At 41.6% G+C, this 18,812-nt stretch overlaps 3 protein-coding genes across 5 annotated transcripts in view; 1 reads left to right on the top strand and 2 right to left on the bottom strand.

Annotated features, from left to right (window-relative positions):
• Window positions 1–11,563, top strand: vars1 (valyl-tRNA synthetase 1). Of its 2 annotated transcripts, none has more exons than XM_028979447.1 (31): window positions 1–82; window positions 544–893; window positions 2,098–2,241; window positions 2,391–2,598; window positions 2,713–2,831; window positions 2,942–3,017; window positions 3,106–3,206; window positions 3,298–3,425; window positions 3,834–3,998; window positions 4,803–4,884; window positions 5,116–5,235; window positions 5,337–5,445; window positions 5,631–5,719; window positions 5,816–5,906; window positions 6,054–6,178; window positions 6,697–6,800; window positions 7,161–7,319; window positions 7,630–7,720; window positions 7,805–7,910; window positions 7,990–8,060; window positions 8,153–8,278; window positions 8,415–8,519; window positions 8,717–8,785; window positions 8,887–8,965; window positions 9,367–9,494; window positions 9,587–9,742; window positions 9,874–10,098; window positions 10,307–10,418; window positions 10,510–10,688; window positions 10,850–10,999; window positions 11,294–11,563. In XM_028979447.1, exons 2-31 carry the CDS (start codon window positions 549–551, stop codon window positions 11,360–11,362), a joined length of 3,831 nt encoding a protein of 1,276 aa, XP_028835280.1. In that variant the 5' UTR covers window positions 1–82; window positions 544–548; the 3' UTR covers window positions 11,363–11,563. The 2 variants fall into 2 exon arrangements, with proteins under 2 accessions (XP_028835280.1, XP_028835281.1); XM_028979448.1 differs by having other exon boundaries at window positions 547–893.
• Window positions 11,471–18,310, bottom strand: abhd16a (abhydrolase domain containing 16A, phospholipase). Its single transcript, XM_028979455.1, has 20 exons — window positions 18,186–18,310; window positions 17,875–17,931; window positions 16,953–17,019; window positions 16,720–16,806; window positions 16,442–16,527; window positions 16,227–16,300; window positions 15,989–16,096; window positions 14,953–15,067; window positions 14,486–14,587; window positions 14,343–14,406; window positions 13,940–13,989; window positions 13,601–13,724; window positions 13,407–13,511; window positions 13,255–13,318; window positions 13,092–13,148; window positions 12,821–12,883; window positions 12,640–12,716; window positions 12,349–12,447; window positions 12,098–12,144; window positions 11,471–12,020 (listed from the first exon to the last, which is right to left on the bottom strand). Exons 1-20 carry the CDS (start codon window positions 18,273–18,275, stop codon window positions 11,892–11,894), a joined length of 1,665 nt encoding a protein of 554 aa, XP_028835288.1. The 5' UTR covers window positions 18,276–18,310; the 3' UTR covers window positions 11,471–11,891.
• The window catches only part of g6fl (g6f-like), a 13,101-nt gene continuing 12,509 nt past the window's right edge, over window positions 18,221–18,812 (bottom strand). Inside the window, exon 12 of one of the 2 annotated variants that reach the window (XM_028979450.1) lies at window positions 18,221–18,316. The gene's annotated coding sequence lies outside the window, so the exon portion shown is untranslated. The remainder of the gene's footprint in view (window positions 18,317–18,812) is intronic. The other variant, XM_028979453.1, reaches the window with a different exon arrangement.

Raw genomic sequence — 18,812 nt, forward strand, 5'->3', positions numbered from 1 at the left:
GATAGCTTTACGGTCGTGTTGGAGATTCGTGCGGCTCCGCTGCATGTGCGTTTAGGCTGACGTTTCTTACCTCTACCAGAAGGTATGGTTTCGAATGAAGCTCGTTTAAATTCACTGACTTTTACTCTAAAAGCCCTCACATATGTAGCCTTTTTTTTTAAAAAATGTTGATTTATTTGAATGGAATGCGCAGGTTGAACAAGTTCCTTTAGCCAATTAGCTTTACCCGGCATAAGTAGTTAACCTGCGCTGCAGCATCTTTAACTTGTCAGTGTTTGTTAAACTGTACAGCCGATGACTAGTCGTTGCATGACTTTCCTGATCCTCTGTCAAGCAATACATATTTGTCAATAATTTTTGATGTAAACGAAATTGACGTCATATCTGTAGCAAGCAGACTGGTTAGTTGTCAAACTGAAGTGTTGTGTTTGATCGCGTTTGTTTGTTTCTTTATATATATATATTCAGTATAAATCCTTACTTAGTGCTTGTACGTTCTGGTCTTTCTCATACATGCACAAAACGTCTCTCTTCATTGTGTAGCAGCAATGGACTCGCTATACGTCTCCTCACATCCTGATGACTTTAAGAGTCTCCTCGCACTGGTGGCGTCGGAATTCTGCCCCTCTCCTCCACGGGTCATCACAGAGGAGCCCCCAAAGCAGCTTGCCAAATCTCGACCAGCGCTGGTCATTGGTGGCAGTGAGGCTGCTGTGCTGACTGGTCCCAGTGCAGTGGCCTGGTACCTGGCCTGGCAGGGCAAGAGGACTGGTGCAGGTGCCCAGCAGGAGAGTCAGGTCTGGCAGTGGCTTAGTTTTGCAGAGAATGAGGTGATCCCCATCTCCTGCTCTGTAGTCTTCCCTCTGCTTGGTCTGGTGGGAGTGGACAAAAAGGTATTTGAGCATGCATCCATCTTTTCATTATTATTTAAGTAGATTTCATTTACATTTACAGCATGTATCAGATGCCCTTATCCAGAGAGAGTTCCAATCAGTAGGTTCAGTAGAGACACAATGATAGTGGGTGGGATTTGAACCTGGGTCTTCTGGTACATAGGCGAGTGTGTTACCCACTAGGTTACTACCACTTTATTTTATTAGTTCAAAATTGGTTGTTAAGACCCTGGGGTTGGTGGAAACATGCATCACAGATTTTGTATCGTTAGTTGTCACTATTGTGATGGTGTTCGTTTGTATTTAATTGTGCATGAAATTTCAGGAGATAGAGGGGAAGTGGTGGCCCAGTGGCTAAGGAAGCAGACTTACTGCACTGGGTGCATTTGTGTGTACCAAATTTCTGACTCTCATTTAACAACGCAGTTTTTATTTATTTATTTGTTTGTTTGTTAAATTGCTGTCCATGTTGGCAATGTTGACTTGTAAGTGATTAACTAACAATAGTTAATTCTGGAAGAATTGTAAGTTACTGAAAGTGTTGGTGCTTGAAGCGCTTTACTGAGCTGAAATGAATACAAGATAAAATTAAAAGTGCAAGTGTTTTAAGGGCTTGAACTTGATCATCTTCTCGGCCTGATGATCTGTTGGCTGCCGCCTGTTGCTGGAAGGCAGCAGGGTAGAGGAGGCACTGGGCTTGTGCAGTAAATGAGTGGTCAGGTGAGCATATTGATTAGCGTGAAAATAGATGCTGAGGCCGTGAAACAGACGCTAACTTCCGGCAATTACATTCTGGTTACACTGGCAATGTGTACTGGGGGGGGGGGGGCATGAACAATTATGTATAAAAGACTACAGTCATGTTGGCCGACATTCGCCGCCACAATAATGTTTGGTTTTGGCTGGTTGTCAGGCTCGGGTCTAACTCTGGAGCCTTGTGTGGGTTTAGATTCCAGACTGTCAAGGTGCAACTGATGTCCCCTTGTGCAAAGTACCATACCCACACACTGCTCTCCGGATGCCTCTCATGGCTGCCCACTGCACCCACAGGGGATTACTTTTTAATCAGTCATCGTTTGTTATAACATTTTATCTCACATTTTTTGGTGTGAGCCTCTAATATGCATTGAACAGGGCAACAATATTGCCATATAAATATGGAACTTGTTTTTCCTTGTTGTTCAATTGTTCTTTGTTTCTTCAGCTCCAGCAGACCTCCAGGGCTGAGTTGATTCGTGTGCTGAAGGCTCTGGATAAGTCCCTTGAGCCCCAAACGTTCCTGGTGGGAGAGACTCTGTCTCTTGCAGATATTGCTGTGGCCATGGCTGTACTTTTGCCTTTCAAATACGTAAGTGTTTTCCTTCAGTGTGACTGAAAGGTGGAATAAAAAAATTTGTACCAAATCATAAAACATTCAGCATCTTTGCATGCATGTCTTAGTTTTAGACAACTCCTATGTAAATAGAAATGCAATTTAACTTTTCATCTTTAATTCAGGCCTTGGAGCTGTCTGACAGGAAGTCTCTGGTGAATGTCAGTAGGTGGTTTGTTACATGTGTGAATCAGCCCCAGTTTCTCAAGGTTCTGGGTAGAATATCACTGTGTGAGAAGATGGTGCCAGTCACTCTGAATACTGCCATTAAATCTGAGCCCCCACTCGACAACGGAGCAGTCAATGGAGCAGCTAATGGATGTGCTGATGAAGGTACAGCCATTGGCGAGGCACTAAATTCAGATTTTCAGATTGGTTTCAGAAATAGAAATGAATTCAATGTATTTATTTACTTCAGGACCCTCAAAGTTTATTTATTTGCTGTAGGTCCACCAAAGACAGAAGCACAATTGAAAAAAGAAGCCAAGAAGAGGGAGAAGATGGAGAAGTTCCAGCAGAAGAAACAGATGGAGGAGAAGAAGAAACAGCAGCAGACGCAAACAGAGGTACTGCCAGAATGTTTCATCGATCTACAGTGCTTGTAATATGTGCTTTTTTAAATTAATAAATGCATTTCTTAAACCTTCTGTGGTGTGTGTGTGTTTTTCTCTTGCAGAAGAAGGCTAAACCTGAGAAGAAGGAGCTGGGTGTCATCACCTACAGCATCCCTACCCCTGCAGGAGAGAAGAAAGGTGAAGTGCTTGCACTGTTTCTTACATGATGTCTGCATGTTAGTAACATATCATGTGTATTAATTCTGCTTTAATTCTGCTAATCTAGATGTCATCAGTCCCCTCCCTGACTCCTACAGCCCTCAGTATGTAGAGGCTGCCTGGTACCCATGGTGGGAAAACCAAGGTTTTTTTAAGCCAGAGTATGGGGTAAGATGGAATCTCAAAATGCAAGTTGTGAATGACCTATGCTTGTTCAAGCCTGAATTATGATAAAAGTATCCTGTTGAATTTTCCATAGCGAAAAAGCCTTAGTGAACCAAATCCTCGTGGAATATTCATGATGTGCATTCCTCCACCAAATGTCACTGGGTCTCTTCATTTGGGTCATGCACTGACCAATGCCATTCAGGATTGTCTGACCAGATGGTAATGTATCCCAGAAATACTTTTATTACCATAATGTTATATATATATAAAAATTTTCTGTGCTAATGTGATAAAATAGCGATTTTTTTTATTAAGATAAACAAAAACATTGTGCACAGGACATCATATTCCCAGTGCATAGCAGTATGTTCCAGAAAAAATATATAGGTATAGCATTAAAAAATATAAAAATATATAAAATTATAAATGTGTAAAATCACTAGAGTATGAGTCTTAATTAAATAACAATTAATGGATCCAACATAGAATTAGAGCTGTACACTGTAAGTAATTTGATTATTACTTTGGAATTCATCTTTATTGTGAAATCTAAAATAAGATCTTATTTATACATGACATAAATCTGCCGTGCCGTTTACATTATATGGCCTTTGATGTATGTGACAGGCATAGGATGCGGGGTGAGACAACTCTGTGGAACCCAGGCTGTGACCATGCCGGCATTGCCACACAGGTCGTAGTAGAGAAGAAACTGATGAGAGAGAGAGGACTTAGTCGACATGACCTGGGCAGGGAGAAATTTATTGAAGAGGTCTGGAAATGGAAGAATGAGTGAGTACAGAAGAATGGTCACTGCAGATGAATCACTTTTCTCCTCCCAGAGTTGAACCTGAATGGAACTTTTGGGTTTTGGAGTGAATTGCAGAGGGGAATTGATTGAGTAAAACTGGTTTCATTACAATCGTTGACATTATGGACAGTACTTTTGGAACATTTAATCCTGACTACCACTACAGTACAGGCCAAACGTTTGGACACACCTTCTCATTCAATGTGTTTTCTTTATTTTCATGACCATATACATTGGTAGATTCTCACTGAAGGCATCAAAACATGAATGAACACATGTGGAGTTATGTACTTAACAAAAAAAGGTGAAATAACTGAAAACATATTCTAGTTTTTATATTTATATTCTAGTTTCTTCAAAATAGCCACCCTTTGCTCTGATTACTACTTTCTACACTATTGGCATTCTCTCAGTGATCCTCAAGAGGTCGTCACCTGAAATGGTTTTCAAACAGTCTTGAAGGAGTTCCCAGAGGTGTTTAGCACTTGTTGGCCCCTTTGCCTTCACTCTGCGGTCCAGCTCACCCCAAACCATCGCGATTGGGTTCAGGTCCGGTGACTGTGGAGGCCAGGTCTCCACTTTTTGTTAAGTACATAACTCCACATGTGTTCATTCATAGTTTTGATGCATTCAGTCAGAATCTACCAATGTAAATGGTCATGAAAATAAAGGCCTGTACTGTACATTAACATCGCAAACTACTAAAATGTTTTTAACAGAGTACGTAAGACATTTTAGGAATGAGGAAATGTATATGTAGCTGATAAAGCATTTTTGTTCAACAGAAAAGGCGATCGGATCTACCATCAGCTGAAGAAGCTTGGTTCATCTCTGGACTGGGAGAGAGCCTGCTTCACTATGGACCCGGTGAGTATTGGCCTGATTCAAATCATTCATGACCCTCATATAATTCTTTAAACTGTGTCACAAGGAGTCAGTGATTTCCACCGCAGTGTGAGTATTTTATTAATTGATAATATGACCGGTAGGTAAAAACAGACTAAACCAGATTTTGTAATTTCTGCAAATGTGTTGTTAGTGACTTGAAATTAAATCGTTTTCAAATATCTTATTTGATGTCTCCTGTTTCTCCTGCAGAAACTGTCCTATGCTGTGCAAGAGGCCTTCATCCGCATGCATGAGGAGGGAGTCATTTATAGGAGCAAGAGGCTTGTCAACTGGTCCTGCACCTTGAACTCTGCCATTTCAGATATAGAGGTTAGCTGCGGCCTGATGCAGTATACTCTTACTCTCAAATCATTACTTTCGACGCAACGTTTTTTCATGTTTTGAAAATGCATATTTCTACCCTTCCCAAGGTGGACAAGAAAGAGCTGAATGGTAGGACTCTGCTGCCAGTGCCAGGGTACAAGGAGAAGGTTGAGTTTGGAGTGCTTGTGTCCTTCTCTTATAAGATTGAAGGTTCAGGTGAGAGGTTTGAAGTAATATGTCTTGTTTTGCCAAGATTGTATTCTGTTTGTTGGGTGGTAGTAACCTAGTGGATTAGAAGACCCAGGTTCTAACCCCACCTGCTACCATTGTGTCCCTGTGCAAGACACTTAATCCTCTGGGAAAAGGTGTCTGATAAAGTTTTTTTTCTCTGTGTGATTCAGATGAAGAAGTCATTGTGGCCACCACTCGTATAGAGACAATGCTGGGTGACACAGCTGTGGCCGTCCATCCCAGTGACCCTCGATACCAGGTTCACATATACTGTTCTCCATCTGGGTGAACTGTTGAACTATTATGTAGTAATACATTCTTGTGTAAATTAGCTGCTTCTCATTTTGCCTTTCAGCATTTAAAAGGAAAAACTATCATACACCCTTTCTGTGACCGAAAGATGCCTGTCGTTTTTGATGAGTTTGTGGACATCAACTTTGGAACAGGTCAATAGCATCAAAATTTTCCAAGGGAATTTTAATTATTTGATGTGTAGTATAAAAGTATTCAAATTCAGATCTATTTGTTCAATTTAGTAGAATAATTTGTCCTGGAAACGTATATTCAATCTTTTTTTTTCTTTTTCCCTTTAGGTGCGGTGAAGATAACTCCAGCCCATGACCATAATGATTATGAGGTTGGGGTTAGACATAACTTGGCCTTCATCAACATTCTGGATGAGAATGGATACCTTATCAATGTGCCTCCTCCCTTCCTGGTACTGAACTTTTGCCCAACTAACCTGTTCAAATAGATAATAGAAACCTGTTTAATAGATAACTCTAATAGATTTAGCTTGTACGGTCATACATTATATGCACATCAGTCAGTGGCCTATGTTATATAGCAAGTCAACAGTTAAATTGTGATGTCTCGATGACTGGGTCAGAGAATCTCCTAAACGGCAGGCCTTTCAAGGTGCAACTGTTATGCAGGGCATTGTCACGGACAACCAGCAAAAGTGCAACATATTAGGTATCTTTTAGACGAGCTACTGAAGCACATATATTTATATTGAGTTGAATGTTGCAGCTGAACCGTGTACAATTTGGATATGGTATTTTTACATTTAAAGCATTTAGCAGACACAGGACTGAGCCAATTGTTACAGAAACAGACCCACTGGAGCAACTCGGGGTCAAGTGTATCGCTCAGGGTTTGAACCTGAGAATTTGTGGTCTTCCCACTAGGCTACTTGCCACCCCATGTCCAACCTTTTCTCACACATTTGCACAGGGCTTGAAGCGCTTTGATGCAAGGAAGGCAGTATTGCAGGCCCTGAAGGACCGGGGCCAGTTTAAGGAGATCAAGGACAATCCCATGGTGGTGCCTGTGTGCAGGTAAGACCAGATTCCTGCCTGTTTGACCACACTTAAAAGCCAAATGTATGTTTTTGCGTTAATGCAACAGCACTCTTGAGACACTGATTGGACAGAGTTAGGCACAACGTAAAGCAACAGCTCTTTATCAATCAGCAGCTTTATTTGGCAAAAAATGGTTTTGAGAACAGAAGGGAATAATACATATTAATGCTATCATGGTTGTTCATTTATTTACAGTTTTCCATTTACATAAACTGTTTAATTTTTACAGTTTTATTGTTTATTGTAGCCTACTAAAATAATGTATTATTCAAGTATCTGTGGAAGTAAAAACTACTGTTAAGGAGTGAGTGTTGAAGTGTATCTACTGTTTGTCAGCCGCTCTAAGGACATCGTGGAGCCTCTGCTGAAGCCTCAGTGGTACGTTGACTGCACAGAGATGGGAAAGCAGGCAGCTGATGCTGTGAGGGACGGCCGATTGAAGATCATTCCAGACCACCACCTCAAAACCTGGTTCAACTGGATGGACAACATCAGGTTTGGCAGAATGACTGTCAAATGAGCTTTCTTTTTTAAGATTTAGTTCTAATGAAATGTCAATTTTTGCCTGAAAAAAACTTGCTGGTGAGGTGGCAAGACTGCAATAAGTAAAAAAGAAGATATAGGCAGGGTGTGCAATGTACAACAGCATATTTTTTGGTTACAGGAAACAATTTCTGAGTGCTGCAGCATGGGAGAACTTCAGCACTTGAATAGAAGAAAAATCTTAGTAAATTGTAGTTAAAAGACATACACCCTGCTGCTTGTTCTTGTGACTGACTCATAGTTGTTCCTTTAATTTCTACAGGGATTGGTGTATCTCTCGACAGCTCTGGTGGGGTCACAGGATCCCTGCCTACTTCATCACTGTTGATCACTCATCAGTCAAACCTGGAGAGGTATGTATAAAACATGGCCTTCAGGTATGTTTATTTTCTTCTGTTGTGTTTCCTATTCTTAGAGCATTTTTATAATCCTCTCAGGACACTGACGGTCATTACTGGGTGAGCGGGCGGTCAGAAGAGGAGGCAAGAGAGAAAGCAGCCAAGCGATTTAATGTGTCATCAGAGAGAATCTCCCTCAGACAGGGTAAGCAGGGTATCTTCAGTGAGTTACTGTGGTGTATGCGACCGTCTGAGTTGGTTGACTTTTGACATGCCTGTTTCAGATGAAGACGTGTTGGACACCTGGTTCTCCTCTGGTATTTTCCCCTTATCCATCTTTGGCTGGCCCAATGAGGTGAGACCGTGTCTGTAAACATGCCCAGTAAAATTTATTCACTAAAAGGTTTCTAATTATTTAGTAATCTCTTTAAATTGCTTTTCTGACAGAGTGAGGATCTAAATGTGTTCTACCCTGGGACACTGCTAGAGACGGGACATGACATCCTCTTCTTCTGGGTGGCGCGCATGGTTATGATGGGCCTTAAACTGACTGGCAAACTTCCCTTCAGAGAGGTGAGAGGGTTTTGTGTGTGTGTGTGTGTGTGTGTGTGTGTGAGAGCTACTGCTGTTGATTTGTTATATTTGCATGATCCTCATACACATGCTCATTTGATATTGTTATGCATTAAGTGTGTGTGTCTGATCTCAGGTGTACCTGCATGCAGTTGTAAGAGATGCCCATGGCAGGAAGATGAGTAAGTCTCTGGGCAACGTTATTGACCCACTGGATGTCATCACCGGTATCTCTTTGGAGGTAAACAGCCTGTCCTGTTCTTAGGTTCTGTGACCCTCACTTTGATTTATATGCTTGAGCAGAGCGGAGGTGAGCTGTCTACCAGAACTTTAACTGTCCCAAGAGCCACTGATTGCTCAGATATCTGCAGATGTCAGTGTCATTATTTACTGTTGACTGGTTTATGACCCTGCCTGACCACATGTCATCTAATTCAGGGTTTACACAACCAGCTAACAGACAGTAATCTAGACCCACTGGAGATTGAGAAGGCCAAACAAGGACAGGTACGTCTGCATTTTAGTCATGCATAGCAATAAAATGTAGTTATATAGTTGATTAGTCATTTATTGGTGATATGCTTATATTACAATTTTATATTATACAGAAATCAGATTACCCCAGCGGGATCCCTGAGTGTGGCACTGATGCCCTCCGCTTTGCTCTGTGTGCTTACACCAGCCAAGGTGAACACTATGAACTGCCCATTTTATTTCCAATTATCTATTTTAATCATCTACTATGTTTTTGGAGCATGGCTTATAGTGGTGATTTTCATGTTGGCACCTGAGGCCCCCCCGTCAGAATATATTCTCTTCAGTCTGCCATGATAAATGATTATTGATCACTTGAGGTAGAAAGGATGAAATATTTTGGCCCGGGGGGAGCTCTCCACAGCACTCAACTCATTTTACTGTTGAAATTCTGGTCACCAAAATCAGAGGCAAGATATAAATAACACAGTGTGCATTGAAGTATTATAGTGTACAGAACAAAAAAGGGTCCAATTTGGGTCAGCTGTAGGTTCAGCATTAAGAAATGTTTTGATGTTTTTATCAATTATGTTTTTCTGTCTGTCTAATCTCAGGAAGGGACATTAATCTGGATGTGAACCGGATCCTAGGCTATAGACACTTTTGCAATAAGCTGTGGAACGCAGTGAAGTTTGCCATGAAGGCACTTGGTGAAAACTTTGCACCCTTGGAGAAATCTCAAGTAGGCAAGCCTACAAGCAGAACCGATGGGTTGTTTAGTTTACAATCAACCATGAGGGGGAAACATTCATAGCCTCTTATTTTATTTTTCAGTTGAGTGGTGCTGAGAGCGTCTCTGACCGCTGGATCTTGTCCAGGTTGAGTGCTGCTGTAGTTCTTTGTGCTTCTGGGTTTGAGGCCTATGACTTCCCTGGCATCACCACAGCCATCTACAACTTCTGGCTCTATGAGCTGTGTGATGTGTACCTGGTAACCCTCACTTTTGTCTTGCTTAATATAAATGCAAATCTTATTTATCAGAGTTCTTTATCAGCAATATCATGTTTTACATATCACTCAGATGAGCAAATGTTTTCCTTCCTTTATTCTCCTCTATTCAGGAATGTGTGAAGCCAGTGCTGAGTCGATCGGATGGAGACTCTGATGCCCAAAGTCAAGCAGATGTCTGCAGACAGACCCTCTACACTTGCCTGGATGTGGGGCTCCGGCTGCTTTCTCCCATCATGCCTTTTGTTACAGAGGAACTGTTCCAGCGGTTGCCACGACGTTCAACTAAGGACAGTCCACCAAGCATCTCAGTCACGTCTTACCCTGAGAGTTCAGAGGTTAGAGATGAGATTTTATATTGAGGGTCACTTGCAATATTTTATAAATAAGGATTAGTTTATGTAATATTTAGTATTATAGTTCTGTCTAACTTTTTGATCGCCAGTCAGAATGCAGAGAATCTGCAGTTTGACTTTGAGGAGGATAACCAGTTTTGAAAATAGTTTAGTTATTTGGCTTGTGTAATAATCTGATGTGTGCCTTTAGTTTTGCTGGCACAGTGAGGTGGTGGACGCAGAGATGGAGTTTGTGATGACTGTGGTCAGAACAATCCGCTCACTCAGGGCAGACTACAACCTGACCAAGACCCGCGCTGATTGTGAGTCCACAGACTCAAAATTAACATATTCAACATTGAGAAGGACACCATGTAACCCATGTTCTTGATACCATTTCTTTCCATCTCTCAGGCTACCTCCAGTGTATTGACTCTGAAAGCACATGTCTGGTACAGAAGTACAGCCTGCAGCTCCAGACCCTCTCTTACTCTCAGGCCATCCATGCTGTCTGTGGGACTGATGCTGCTATTCCACAAGGTTGTGCAGTAGCCATTGCCTCTGACAAATGCACAGTCCATCTCATGCTCAAGGTTAGAAGGCTCTTGGTAGATTTGTTTTTTTATTTATTTGTTATATAAAACCAGGTGAATTTTTTTTTAATATATGTATTTATGGCTGTATTACTGAACATTTCCTCAATGTGTTTGTTATTCAAAGACTTGCCACCTAAAATGTATGTGACACACTTTAGGGTCTGATTGACATTGAAAAGGAGGTGGCCAAGCTGACTGCCAAGAAGGGAGAGCTAGTGAAACAGATGGACAAACTGAGCGAAAAGATGGCAAAGAATGACTACAGGGAGAAAGTGCCCATTAAGGTGCAGGAGATGGATGCTGAGAAGGTGAGGGGGAAGATAATGAAATAATGTGTTAAAATTCCAGTTAAGAAAATAATTATACACATTCTGTAGCTGGTGAATAAGATTTCGGTGAAAGTGCCAGTGCTGTGATGGTGTGATTGCTAAGACTTGCATGGGGATACAGGTGTTTTTTGTGGTGACATTTACTTGAAAGATCTGCCAGTCCTGATATGGGGAATAAAACACTTAACCATAAAATGTTGATTTGTGTCTATTATGATTGATGTACTTTGACATTGTATCCTGAACTTCATCCTGTCTCTTTTTTTTTGCCAGCTGCGTCAGAGCCAGACAGAGCTGCAGAAAGCAATAGAAGCCATAGAGAACTTCAAAAGAATGATGTAATGCAGTACCCACCCCCTCTTCTGTCACTATTTTTCTCATGTCTGAGTATTTTTAAAATATTTTGTGGAGCTAAATAAATGCACTTCTCGCTCAGATGCAATTCAAATGTTGAACATAAGACTTATTCTTTTTTTTCCAACCACTATTTATTATGCATGTTGTAACATTTCTGAATATTATCTTGGTACAATTTTTTTGTTCATAATGTCACAAAATCTGGGAACAAATAAAAACAGTACTGAGCCCCATGAACAGAGAAGAGGCCATTGGCAGCATTCACACATCTTAGGGTACAGTGATTTACCAAACATGTGCAAGTGCCATGTTGAGGCAGTGACTTATGAGAAGAAAATATATAAATAAATAAACTCCACAACCAAGCAAGACACTGCAGGCAACCACACAAAAAGAATTTCGCATGAATTGGCTGCATGGAGGAACCTCATTATTACCCTAAAAAAAAAAAAAAAGTAACCCCCAGTCTGTCATCTGCAGCAGATTCCCACTGGAGGCTTTTGCTCCATCCCTTTCATTCCCTCTTCCATGTGGCCCTTCTATCGCCCTGTGGAGCTCTCTGCAGTCTCCAGGGGTCCTGGAACTCAGTGGAGGGGAGGGGGGTGCAATGCGTTGTCTCGAAATTTCTCAAGTACTTCTGTGCCTAAAGCCAGAAACGGGAGATATTCAGGGCAACTGCATGATGTGCGAGTAGCAGTACCTGAGGTGAGCTGCACTCACCAGGAAAAGGGCAAGCTGCCGTCTAGCCTCTGGGGCCATGTCTTCGCCTGAAAAATTGGTTTAAAATTAGACATTCTTCTTTGGTCCTTACAATCAAAAATTATTTTCTTATCTGTGCTTTAAATAATGTGACACAGTCACACTGTACATCACTGAAGAAAATCACTTATTTAACATTGCTGTTCATATTACTCATATACTTGAGTGGTTGAAATGTGTTCTCAGTTATAAGATTCAATTGTTTTCCTCACCAACACTCCAAGGGTACATTGTCTCTCTCTCTGTCTGATAGGACTGCATCACTGAGGTACACCAGTCGTCGTCCACTTCATAACTGCTATAAACCGAGGCTGACGGACATAAAAAGGCAGAATTTGCTAACTACCTGATCACTACTAAATCTTAACTTTCATGCAGTGTCAGTCCATTCAGGCTGGAGGTCCAGAGAAAACTGGGGTCCCTAAACATTGCAGTGTAGCTTTTCTGATTATTGGTTCTGACACTTCAATTGCTATTGGTGAAACCAGTGTTTGACTACCCACCTTGCTCCACATGGTTTGTTGCTCCCAACCAGTGCCTGACTGCCCTGATGCCCTCATCTGTCATGACCTTTGGGTACCTTAAAAAAAAAAAAAAAAAAAAGTGATCTTAATTCAGACTCAAATACATGGCAACTAATGTAATGCTGTTGGAATGCAGTGTGTGTGTGTATAAATTTGAGACCTGAACTGGAGCAGTTTGAGTAAAAGGTCATTGCCTCGGTTGGACATGATGTCCTCTGGACCCCTGCAGGGAAACACAAAATGTCATTGATAATGCTAATATATTGAGACAAAATTCATATGGTCTGCACTAAACATTGAAGGTGTGAACTGTGCTGCTATTTTTTTATACTGCAGGATCACAACATAAAATGTATCTATAGCAAGAGTTTTATATTATGTATCTATTATGTTAATTATGTTATGTAAAGTATTGAGAATGAGGAACTCACGTGGTGGTGATAATCTCATCTTTGGTTCTTCTGATCAGTAATATTGGACCATGATATCTGGAAGAGAAGTTCAGTCCATTTCATGATGTCAGATGAACAAGCACATTGGTTAACATAAGAAAAGACTTCTTGAAAAGGAAAACCTCAAACCATTAGGACTCACTTGCAGAGCTGCTCTGCGTTATTGAGGTTCATGTACTGCCGGACAGTGTGCGTCACCAACGGTCCTGCGAGAGCAGAGACATTCATCTTTAATACCAAGTAATGTCAAGACGAAGATGCAAAATACAAGACGCTGCAAAGTATTACACTTACTCCAGCTGTCTGGCATGACCTTCAGGGCAAGGGGGAGGAGGTCATCAAAGGAAGCATCCAGAACAAGAGCTTTGATCTCTGGGTAAGACATGGCAGCCCAGCTGGCTGAGGGAGGCAGGGAAATGGTAAGAGAGTGCACCAATCACAGACTAGGTACAGCCATGCAGGCGTGCTGCTTAAATCTTGCTATTTACCTGTGAATCCTCCTATAGACCAGGCATACACCATTATATCACTCAGTTGGAAGCCCAGCTTGTGCACCGCAAACTGAATCACCACATCCATGGCGTTGGCCTCGTTCTGAGGGAAGGGTACTCCCTGGAAGAGGAAAGAAGAGCATTATAAAGTGGTGGATTTAGGAAAAATGGCACATTACAGTTAATAAATGGGAGGATTTCCCCCCCACACCACTGCTACATTCAGGTGAAGCAAACACTACAGTCTTTAATGAGTTCAGATCATTGTTGCGGGGCAGTGGTGAGCAGGTACCTTATTTTTTTTTTCATGAAAATCTAACCAATAAACGTGCTTACCGTGCTTCCTGCAAAGCCTGGGTGATTCCAGCCAAGGACAGAGTATCCACCTACAAAACACATTTAATACAAATCAATATAATAAATAGATAAAAACAAGAAAGAACCACTTGCTGTATGAAAATAACTTTTCATTTATGTCTAATTATTGTCACACAAAAGATGAACTTTATGTTTTTATTTTAAAAGTTTACATAACACTGGGTTGCTCAATATCTGTTCTCAACAAGCAATCTTCCCCAAAATACCACCCATGCCTCCTCTCTTTGTATAACAGCTACACAATATTAAATGGCTTTGTGTGGTTTTAATTATAACTGGCAATAATTTGCATCAATTGCAATTTCTTGTACTGTTTGAGAACAAGATCCCAAGCCACTATATAGTATACAGACACATGTACCTTCCAGGGGAGTGCTCATGCAGCCAACCTCATAGAAGCCGGCATTTCCTTCACAGCAAATTACCTGCCAGAAAGAAATCTACTTAGAATTTAGAAAAAATACATTTAGCCTCATTCGTTTGCTTCACACTTTTCATTCTTACCAAAGTGTTCCCATTCCGCCCTCCTTCTCTTCTGCGGTCCACAAACATGGCGTCAATCTCATTCCCATCACATGCCACCAGTTTGTTCCTCTGGCCATCGAACTGAAGGGAGCAGACCGATACAGAGATCCACTGAAGCCTTGTAATTATTAATTAAACCACATTATAATAAAATGTATTAAAATTCAGAAGCTGAATCATGAAGATGATGGTTGACTGGGCAGACAGACCTAGTCAAGCATTTTAATCCAGTCACTCAGTAATTGCCAGATGATTACCAATGCACTGCATCGTTCTACAACTGATTACTTCCGATACCACGGTAATGTAAGACATTATGCACATTACTTACCAATTAATTAGTCATTCAGAAACAATCATCATGATAAAGGACATCCGTACATGTGATTCATTTCCACTGATTAATCCGACAATACACTGTAGTGTGTTTGCCATATTTTATTTACCTCCTCTATAAGCCGAGCCTGTCCCTGCTGCAGCATGGGCCTCATGGCTTTCTGCAGCAACCCCACAGAACCTGGGTACAGCATCCTCCTCCCAAATGAGTGTGCTATCAGGAAGCTACAGTCAAATTAATTACAATTAATTACAAAGTTAGTTACTGGAGGAAAAGGTATACAGCTACTTAATAATAACAGCGTTGTAGCAGGAATCATGAGTGATATGTGTGTCAGCCAATCAGTGCTCAGTGGCTAAATGAATCCCTGTGAAGTGGTTAGTCGTTGTTAGTCAAATGTGATGAATTGCCGGTCCTGACATCGAACTGGTTTATGTTGGAACTGGACTATCCGTGTGCTGTATCCTACCTCCGAAAGCAATCACTAAAGTCAGCTTCTATCATTATAAAGTGAATGGACAGGAGACAATTGAAATATTACTAGTCAGTATCCGTAATCATAAAGAACAAAAAAAAAAGTGCTGTACAATGTAGGGCGTCCAATAGAAAACACAGCATTAAAATGGCCCTGAAACCAAGATAGACGAGAGGTTGATAACAGTGATTATAATTTGATTACAGTGATTCAATTAAACCATATCATCTTAACGCAAGTGTGAAAAAAAGTGTGAAAAATTTTATTGTATTATCTTTATTAAATCGATCAATTATAATGACGTTAATTCATGTATGGAAAAGAGTTACCAATGTTTAGTACTGCTGTAAGGTAAACACTGCCAGTTGTTCTCAACACTGGCAATATTTAATTTAATGTAAAGTGATTGTCACATGTGATGCACAGCAGCACAGCAGTGAAATTTGTCCTCTGCGTTTAACCCATCACCCTGAGTGAGCAGTGGGCAGCCATGACAGGCGCCCGGGGAGCAGTGTGTGGGGACGGTGCTTTGCTCAGTGGCACTTCAGTGGCACCTTGGCGGATCGGGATTCGAACCGGCAACCTTCTGATTACAGGGCCGCTTCCTTAACCGCTAGGCCACCACTGCCCATGGTAATGGTCATGAGTTTGTGATGTGAGACACAGTTACCTGATGATGTGGCACGGTAGCATGCGCATGGAGTTCAGCACAGTGTCAGCAGTTCCCCTGTGTTTCGGCTCTGGCTTTAACAGAGACACACCTGCCTTGGATAACTTCCTGTGAGGTCAATGGAAGGTGGCAGGGGACACGTAATTACATTTCCACATTGATTTTTTTTTTTTTTTTGTCCAAAAATGTGAGTTTAAAGCTAAATGCCACTACCTCAAAGATAAAAACTGCTACTCACGGATTACTGGCTTCTTTCCAGGAAAAGTCTGCCGGCCAGTGAGAGAAGTCAAAGTCATAACAGGCCAGCTTCTTCTGCAAAGGGTCAAGTCAGAAACACAAAACACAAAGCTGTTACAAACCTTGGCTATTTACATTGACCTTGAACCCTGTGTTGCTGGAGCATCTAGAGTTAGCTTTGCTGGACTAACTGGAAATTATCCTTTGTGGCTTCACCTTGTTGCTGGGGGTGTGGTTCTTTCTAGCTTCATGTAGAACGCTGACGAACTGAAGGTACTCTGGGTTTCGCCAACGACCCCAGCCTTGAAGTTTAGGTTTTAAAAATAAACAAAAATTATTTTTGTGAATATATATTTTTCTGATATTTTTCTGTTGAAAACTGATAAGTTTTCCAACGTATAAACACCACATGGAACAATCACCACCACAGATGCTCTAATGTTACATAACACCATTCTAATATGAATGTGATGTGCAAAATCAGCCATGTTCACCTCTGAGGAAGGCGACTCCCAGCAGACATACCAGAGCAGTGCCCACATACTGGCTGACTGGAACCAGCTTACTACTGCAGATGTATCCTGCGGAAGAACAGAACCTTCATTACGACCAGCAAACATTAACTAGCACTGCTACTAGACTGCTCACAATCGTATGTTCTGAAGCCAAACTGGTCAGTCTTTAAGTTCATACGTTGCATATTCTATTAATCTACAAAAACGGATACCTTTTCTGTAGAGATAGCAGAGGAGCAGGGGTGAGCTGTAGTAAGACAGGGACCACAGAGCCGAAGCCTGATGGGACGGATAATGCGATTAGAGTAATGATGGCAATGACAGCCACTGTTATCCACAAATAACTCACAATTAGCCTTTAAGCACGTGCTTACATTTTTTTATTGGCTCAATGCTTCATTAACAGAAAATCAAATCCAACAACAGATCTAATAAATTCCTATCAAAAACACAAAAATGTTAAGCGATACCTTTAATTACAGTCCCTGGCAACCAGGGTTGGATGATAAAGTATCCTATTGTGTATATTGGATTCTATAGCAACATAGACTAACTTTCGGAAATGGGTTCAAATCCCGTGCTGCATATGACAAAGACAAAAACAAACGGTTTCACTTTCATCTAATGCATCACCTTCCTCAAGTGTACCTCAGCACCTTGGTGGTTCGGGATTGGAACCTGCAACCCTTCAGTTACCGGTCTGCTATATTACCCTCTACGTCACCACTTCCCCAGAGACAGATGCACTGCAATACCGGGTTGCTGCACTGGCCACGAGGGTCTGTAGAAGGTCATGCAGACCCCAGACCTCCAGTTCCTCTCTCCTGTCTACTGACCTCTGAACTCACCCACAAGGTCACCGGCACATCAGGTTACCTACTCCTACCACACGAACTGTTCATGACATAAGCTCATTTAACAAACAAACAAACGAACAAAAAAACAGATGTGGATGATAAATTATGGCAAAAAATAAACTAGTACATGGGTAATTATACAATAATGGCCATTTGTGCGTCATACGTATGTTATTGAGACACATCACGTATGATGTGCACCTCAGAGTCACCTTTGCCCACCTACACAGCAACGTCACCATGAAGCCCCTGGATGGGCACTGCAGCTACCACTCACCCAGCCCAGGATGCTGTCGGTGTGCCTCTCCAGACTCTTGGGTTGGTAACTCCATCCCTGTGAATAACAGAAACAGACACGCGTGAAGACCTGCTCTGCAGAAAATCACTTTAAAAAAAAAAAAAGGAATAAAAGCGTCAGCTGCGCGGCGGCGGGTGGAAACAGGAACCGCTCCTGTCATTTCAGCCCCGCCATCCCGCTGTTTCCGTCGGTCCGCACTTTAGCACTTCCGCGGAAAACGAGCGACATTACAGCGCAGAGAACGTCAGTGCTTCCCAGCGACATCTACACGCGACAAAGCGGCGCCGTACCCTCCGGCCAGGGCGGCTCTGCTCCACGGAGCGGTGGGTTCGGTACAGGTTGGGCCCAAAGAGGCAGCGGAGCCAGACCCAGTCCGCCATTCTTCCGAGGCTGGTGACGGAGGCCGAGAGGTGCGACGCCGCTGAAGAAGAAGAAAAAAAAAAACGCGAAACAGAATTTGCGCTGACGTCACTGCCTACGATCAGTGACATTTATTATTCAAGCAGCTTATGTTGATGTGCTTATGTGAATATGCTCCAATAATAATCGATTTGAAATAATGATAGTAATAAGAAAGTATAATATTTTGTTAGCCTGCTTGTAATGGCATGATGTCCTTCCTGAGAAGAAAAACGGACTGTACTGGAATTCTGATGTGCTTATGTACATACCTTATTTTAGTATAAATCAGCAATATCCGCTTTGTGGACTTCAGCAAACAAAAACCTAGCAGACTTTGCAGGCCTCTGCAGATTGGACGACCATAATTTTTTATTTTTTAATTTTTTTTATAATAAGAAATTGTTCAGCATCTGTTGCAATATGTAATTGCAATTACTTAAGATGAAACTAAATGTATTTAAATGTATTTAAGGTCAGCTTAATCTTATGCAACTGGGACATTTAGCAAAAACAGA

This window comes from Denticeps clupeoides, chromosome 5 (genome assembly GCF_900700375.1).
Source record: "Denticeps clupeoides chromosome 5, fDenClu1.1, whole genome shotgun sequence".
In the NCBI taxonomy this organism is placed as follows: domain Eukaryota; kingdom Metazoa; phylum Chordata; class Actinopteri; order Clupeiformes; family Denticipitidae; genus Denticeps; species Denticeps clupeoides.

Excerpts from the sequence above, each read along its gene's own strand:
- vars1 (XM_028979447.1), top strand. The coding sequence starts at position 549 with ATGGACTCGCTATACGTCTCCTCACATCCTGATGACTTTAAGAGTCTC. Across the intron at positions 7,911-7,989 it reads GAGAATCTCCCTCAGACAGG|ATGAAGACGTGTTGGACACC; the intron begins GTAAGCAGGGTA and ends TGCCTGTTTCAG. Across the intron at positions 10,099-10,306 it reads CTTACCCTGAGAGTTCAGAG|TTTTGCTGGCACAGTGAGGT; the intron begins GTTAGAGATGAG and ends GTGTGCCTTTAG.
- abhd16a (XM_028979455.1), bottom strand. The coding sequence starts at position 18,275 with ATGGCGGACTGGGTCTGGCTCCGCTGCCTCTTTGGGCCCAACCTGTAC. Across the intron at positions 12,884-13,091 it reads GATGAGATTATCACCACCAC|GGGTCCAGAGGACATCATGT; the intron begins GTGAGTTCCTCA and ends GTTTCCCTGCAG. Across the intron at positions 12,145-12,348 it reads AATGTACCCTTGGAGTGTTG|GCGAAGACATGGCCCCAGAG; the intron begins GTGAGGAAAACA and ends CCAATTTTTCAG.